General features: G+C 43.1%; 1 protein-coding gene across 1 annotated transcript; it reads left to right on the top strand.

Moving 5' to 3' along the window:
- Positions 1-417: 417 nt before the first annotated feature.
- On the top strand, positions 418-4,558 carry LOC124661938 (probable serine/threonine-protein kinase PBL11). The gene is made up of 5 exons (XM_047199823.1): positions 418-608; positions 1,540-2,193; positions 2,949-3,206; positions 3,320-3,439; positions 3,639-4,558. The coding sequence occupies exons 2-5, from the start codon at positions 1,561-1,563 to the stop codon at positions 4,263-4,265; spliced, it is 1,638 nt and encodes a 545-aa protein (XP_047055779.1). The 5' UTR covers positions 418-608; positions 1,540-1,560; the 3' UTR covers positions 4,266-4,558.
- Positions 4,559-6,751: the final 2,193 nt, after the last annotated feature.

The raw sequence follows: 6,751 nt of genomic DNA, 5'->3' as shown, positions 1-6,751 counted from the left end.
GTTGTGCTACGCCTTCAAAAGATCATCACACTTATCCACATTGCACATCGTTCCACCTAGGAACGACTCGATTGCTGCATGCAATAAATTCTTATTAACGCGGCAACATGCATAAAAGGTGAGGTTATGCCGCGATGTGAGGGAGGAGTACATGCGCCTGGCAACTTGCCCTGCGGATTTTCGAAAAATTATCTAGCTGTCTAAACTGGGAAAGAAGATGTAATACTAGTAAAACTAATTTTTGGCAGGATAATTCAAGCTTGAAAAGCCTCTAAATGTGCTGGATGCAAATTAAGAGGGCTTTGGAAAATACGACATCAATAGGGTGGTATATAAAAAGGTGCCTCGGAGTTGCTATCGCAATATCTCCGGCTTTGACCAGTGCCACCCCCTCTTCTTCTTACTCCATCCCCATCTCCTCTCTAACCTCCATTCTTTACTTTTCTCCCCTCTCTCGCCCCTACTATATCCCTGCCCTACCACTCGCTCTTCTCATCACCCCGTCGTCCTCCTCCCGTCCTAGACTCCAGTCCCTACCTGGGCAGCTGGTGAATCTCCTCCCATTCGCAGGCGCCGAAGCGCTTTCCACCGCAAAGTGTTTCGTCCAGGTGCGATCTTGCTCTCTTGGTTCCCATCTCTGTTCTTCTTGTTGTTTGTACGTGGGTGTTCTTGAGCCATTTCTTGGTTTAGTTATGCTGCGAGCCCGGTTCTGCTTAGATCTTTGTCCATTGGGCTAATCCGGAGCTGTCAAGTACTCGAGTTCAAAGTGCTTCTAGTTTATTTGACCATTTCTTTGCCTGCCCCTCTTGCATTGTAGATGTCGGGGATTGGAAATTTAAGATTTGACATGCATGCAGGGAAGTATGATGCTATGAGTGTTTTACCGGTTGCAATTCTTAGTTACCCAGCCATGAGCTGCAGCTCATTGTGTTCGCATATACTGGTCAAATGTTCCAGTTAATTCGCCTGTGTTCTTGGTTGGGTTGGTGGGGTCAATTACTTAGATGGGCAAGGTAGCCTATTTTAGTTGGTCTCTTGACCGAGATTGTTAATTTGGCTAGATTAGGTGAGAGCTCTGACTATTCAACTCCGTCCAGTCTTAAGTTGGTAGTAGTTGCAGGCATGCGCGATTTCTGTGAAGTTGTATCGGAGACGAAAATAATAATCTGTTTAAAATTGAATGTATTGTCTGTGGACCAATGCATCAAACCAGCTAGCTCCTGTATACTTGGTCCTAGTTTGTGTCTGGATAGATCGGTGAGTTGATTGATAGTGGGAAAGAAGTAAGTTCTTGAAGGTTTCGGTTATTCAGCTGATAGGTGATTCGGTGTTGTACTGAATGGAAGAAAGCATAGTTATGTTGTCTGCTCGTGCAAGGCCTTGCGCCTTTTGCACCTTCGGTGCACTGGATTTAGCTTTAAGCAACAGTAGTACACCACAACCTTTTTGTGTTGCCAACGATTAACTGCTGTAATGCAATGCAGGACCAGTCACTTTTCTCATATATTCTAATTCAGCAATCTATTTTAAATTCTGCAGCAGCTTCTCCTCGGTGACCATATGATGGGTTGCTTCACTGGTCTGAGATCAAAGAAAAAGAAAAGCCCTCTTGTGTCGAACAAGAAGCAGACCTATGCAAGGGATACATCTTTGAGGCTTCCGGAGCCGGAAGCTCATGTGCCATCTTTGCAGTCAGCTCCTTCTAGTTTTAGGAACAGGGCCAAAATCTGCCAATCGGCAAATAAAGTTTCTCACAGCAGAGCACGTGTGCTGTCTGCTCCTTCAAGCCTGATCCTGGTTGATCAGGATGGCCTTCCATATGCTGAATTTGATGATCAGGATGACTGTAGGGGTAAGGGAGGAGCTATTAAGGCGCATCGGTTTTCAAACCCATTGCCCCTTCCTCTTCCCTCACCAGAAGGAAATTCTTTGAGGAACTTTGGCAGCTTCAAAGCTATCAATGCAAGCGGACCACTTGAGACTTCAGGTCCTCTCCCACTGCCTCCAAAGAGATGTGATGGACTTAAGAACTTCTCTTATGATGAAATTTCATCTGCTTGCCAGTGGTTTTCTGGTGCTCAATGTGTCTCAGAAACTCTGACTTCGACGTCATATAAGGCATCCTTTAGGGATGATTTTGTTGTCCCAAAGACGATGGAAGCAATAGTAGCTCGACTACTCCCCTCCAATCAGGTACTGTTAAATGTGAAGTTTAATAGTATATTTTCTCTTCTTATTTTGGATGTAAGTTTATAGGGCCGCAAAATTTTGAGCCATGAAGATTGCCCCCACAATTTTGCTAGGCTGACCAGTTTGCCAACACACTTTGTGGCACACTTATTAATTGTTCTCTTTCTGTGTGATGATATGGAATAATTTGCCTATCGACTGGATGAATATAACACCACATATGTTCTGTTTCAAAGCTGAACTTAGGCTAGAGTGGCATGCTGTTTACATCTAGGCATGTGTGCTTGTTGGTATACAGTAATATATGATGCAACTCTGCCGCCCTGTAGAGATATATTGATTTTAATTTTGCAAATACTACTTAGGACCACAACATCTGTCGGTTAGGTAGCAAACTTTGAAGGATCTATTCTTCTGATGTATTTATCTCTTGTGAGCTGTTAATTCGCTGGCGATTTTATTTTGAGAAGTTATATTTTGTGCTTTCTCTTGCATGCTGGAGTTTAACTTTGTCCAAGGTAGATGACTTTGCCAAATGATCCTTGATAATGTCTGGTCCAGCTTTACTGGAAATTGCTGTTTTAATAATCTCCAAAAACAACAGTAGTGAATTATAGCTAGTCGGTTACAGCTTCTACATTAATCCGATACTTACATGCCAGGGCCACAAGGCCACTCTGTTTCTTAGATCATCCTGTTGTAATATTGGCAATTAAACTAAACGTGTACTGATGAAATGTACTTTCATCATTCTGCAGAGTTTCAAAGAATTTAAAATGCAAGTTAATACGCTGGCATCGCTTCAACATCCCAATTTATGTAAACTAATTGGCTTCCATGCAAAAGAAGAATCTAGTGAAAGGATGTTGGTCTATGAGCTGCTCCATCATGGCAGTTTAGACAGGTTACTATTCGGAAGACCGGATGGTTGTTTCATGGACTGGGCTACACGTTTGAAGGTTGCCCTGGGTGCTGCTAAAGGTCTAGCTTTCCTACACGATGAAGGACCCTTTCAGGTGACTGTTCATAAACTCTGTTTTACATGGTCAAAATGTTACTGTTTAAGTTTACCATGTTCTCCTGCACTTGACCTGGTAGAATTATTAATATTTATTTCTATTTTTCACAGGCGATGTATGATGAGTTCTCAACTTCAAACATCCAAATAGAGAAAGATTTTACTGCGAAGCTATCAGGATATGGTTGTGTTGGCTTCAATTCCGAGGAGGAAAGATCTAGTGCATCTATGGTAAGTTCGAGTTTGAACACAATTCATTGTATCATTTTATTTCCATTGGTTCGTATATCACGTTCATTACATGGATTGTGGCCTGCATTTTTTTATCTGCAGTAAAACATGGAAAATGATATCCATTTTTTTTGAACAACATTATATCCATTTAGTTATCACTACTGTGTTGCTTACGTGGGATGTCATTCTTTGTCAGGCTGGTAAAAACCTCTCGGTAGAAACCTTGGAGAAAGGTGTATTGACTCCAAAGAGCAATGTATGGAGCTTTGGAGTTGTCTTGCTCGAGCTAATAACAGGAAAGAAGAACCTTGATGTGCGTTCATCCATGGAAGAACGTAATATTGTCAAGTGGAGCAGACCTTTCCTCACTGACGATAGTCGTCTATCCCTCATCATGGATCCCCGTATAAAAGGACGCTTTCCTACCAAGGCTGCTCGCACTGTGGCAGACATCATTCTGAAGTGCCTCGACAGGGATCCATCAGAAAGGCCAACGATGAGGGCAGTCGTGGAGTCCCTATTAAGCATCCAGGACATAAAGGTTCCCTGCCGATATCCTTTGAAAGAACCATCTACCGCGCCAAGAAAAGTGATGTTAAAATCTACGAGTCTCAATGGCATTGTTCCTCGGCACCCTACCATGACCTTCTCGCCATCGCCGCCATCAGGAAACCAACACCTTGTCTCACCAAGATCATCCACATCTGCACTGCTTCCTCCAAGGAACTGTTCGTCCATTATCACTCTGGATTACTCCAGGGTAAGCTCAGTCAAGAAATCACCTCCCAATATTCAGCGGAGACCTGGCGTTGAGGGTTTTTGATTGTCCATATTATCAACTTCTTTTCTTTGCTTTGATTTATTTGTTGCTTTGGTTAGCATAGTGATTTTAGTGCTATCTGATATATTGCAAGACAAGTGGCTTTATGTACGTACTACCCCTTCAGTAGTACTCGCTGAGACCGGCGGAGTGAACTGTAGATAGAACCAGCTTGTAGATACTTCTCGTTCTGTGGTTGGATGGAAGCAGTGTGCTGGGTGGGCGTTGTAACGTTCATTATGGAATAAACTTGGGTTGGCCGGTTGTTATTCGCTTGCCGTCAAACATTTCAGCTATATCTCTTGGATGCCAAGTTATGTTTGTTGGTGGTGGGCAAGCAAGTCTAGCGAATGTTCTGTCAATGGCATGTGGCAGTTCATAGTATTTGTTTCAGAAGTTAAGAGGTGTTGAATTCCTGTATGTGGAAAGTTAAATTCCCATCGTTGCAATTGTTCAACATGACCAGTCCATTGATTGTTTATCCAAAGTTGCTCAATTATCCAGTCAAGCTGATCTCACACTTTAGAGCTGCGTTATATTCTTTACTTAGCATATTAGAGGACTTCTCCGATCAGCCCTGTTTGCTCTTAACTGGGAACGTGTTAGTGACGTTCAATTCGGATGATGTGAACATTTGTAGAATGGACTGCTACACCGTTGTCAAGAGAAATAAGTGCACTATCCTGAACGGCACAAACTATTAGCCCTGCTAGTTCTCACTTCATTATCAAGTCCTCAGTACAGGCTGCATTTACATATGTACAAGAAATCTATGGAGCTCCTTTTATGTATGTGTTTACAAGTGGAACACTTCTGAAGCTCTGAACATTATTGCTCTCTTTCTTCTAGCAGACGCTTTTTCTTTGGTCTTGTCTCCTGTTCGTCAGTGGCCACCGTTGAGCCGTGGGCGCTGTTTTCTGGCCGTTCTGTTTAGGATTTGGGCTGTGACGACCAGAACTAAGTATCATTCTGTGAATCTAACATGTGGCGGTTGCAGAGATGACCTGATTTTTCAACGGAAATCAGCTCCCTTGGCCTTTCCTTGTCCCGGTAAAATCCTGCGCAGGTTGTAAAGGGCACGACCACATTAGAAGGTCCACCACATGCATCCCCGGGTACCATGATTGGAATTTGGATCTAACCTAACAGGAACCAACATCAGATGATATGATTGATCGGGTCGACCATGTCAGGTCAGGTGGTATTTACCTGATCTACAAATGAGAAATTTGAGCCTAGTACCGCTAACGATCGTCGAATCAGCCTAGACTCCAGCGCATCTTCAACGGTGTGCTATTGGGTGCGTCGGCACCTGCTTTCCTCATTTAGGAAGAGGTTGTCCATATTGATGCGGCATATAACTTTTAGGGCCTAGACGAATTCAAACGAAGACGGTGATTTTTATTCAAATTTAGTTAGGTATTACAAAGTTGAATGAAAACGGCTAAATTTTAATTAAAACCTAGCCTACGCGTCGTTAGTCGGAGCACGCAATGGGCCAGCCTTGTTGTCGCTCTTCCCCTTGGCCAGTTGTTCCCGCCTCTCCGTCCTTGCTTAGTTGCTTCCTGCATCTGGCGGTGCAGCATCCCCTTGTAGAAATCATAGGACCATAATTGTTTCATGTTTATTGCATTGACCCTCATGGAGTACATATAAAGTACATGAGAACTAGTCTATTTCTAATCTTACATGTGCTCTAACGCTCCCACTTATGTCGTCTTCTCCGTATTGACATCATCAACTGCGCCACCTCTGATGAACATGATCATGGCTGGCACCTAGGGTGGTGACTGCATTCCCACCTAGTGTCTCTCTTCCCTCATGAGGTCACAACGAGAGTGTTGTGGACATAATTGATGACGCATACACTCTTCTCTTGACTGGAGTTCTTGAGTTGTTGTAGACGTTTTCTTAATGTTAATGTCGTGGTAGTCGATCGTGATATAGTCGTAGTCGAGGTGGGCGTGATCTATGTCGTAGTTTTCGTACGATGTGTGGCCACCAGCGCCCTGATAACCCACAAGTATAGGGGATCGCAACAGTTTTCGAGGGAAGTAAAACCCAAATTTATTGATTCGACACAAGGGGAGGTAAAGAATACTTATAAGCCTTAACAACTGAGTTGTCAATTCAGCTGCACCTGGAAAAGCACTAGTAACGAGAGGTGATGTGAAAGCAAGCAGTAATATGAGAGCAAGTAGTAACAAGTAACACAGCAGCAGTAATAGTAATATGAGAGCAATGGCACCAGAAAATAGTTGATACTACTTCCAATGACATATAGAACGAGTATATGATGATGAGAGATGGACCGGGGTTCCCAGCTATCTACAATAGTGGTAACTCTCCAATAACAAGTGTTGGGTGAACAAATTACAGTTGGGCAATTGATAGGATTGAAATAGCATTAAGACAGAACATCAAGATTATTAATCATGTAGGCTTGTTTTCCATATATAGTCATACGTGCTCGTAATGAGAAACTTGCA

Source organism: Lolium rigidum, chromosome 6 (assembly GCF_022539505.1).
Source record: "Lolium rigidum isolate FL_2022 chromosome 6, APGP_CSIRO_Lrig_0.1, whole genome shotgun sequence".
Lineage (NCBI taxonomy): Eukaryota > Viridiplantae > Streptophyta > Magnoliopsida > Poales > Poaceae > Lolium > Lolium rigidum.
Note: the sequence above shows the minus strand (reverse complement) of the source record. Positions and strands in the feature narration are given on the sequence as shown.

Bases quoted from the DNA above. Each gene is read 5' to 3' on its own strand.
- LOC124661938 (XM_047199823.1), top strand. From the start codon at position 1,561: ATGATGGGTTGCTTCACTGGTCTGAGATCAAAGAAAAAGAAAAGCCCT. The intron at 2,194-2,948 runs GTACTGTTAAAT...ATCATTCTGCAG, and splicing joins GACTACTCCCCTCCAATCAG to AGTTTCAAAGAATTTAAAAT. The intron at 3,207-3,319 runs GTGACTGTTCAT...TATTTTTCACAG, and splicing joins ACGATGAAGGACCCTTTCAG to GCGATGTATGATGAGTTCTC.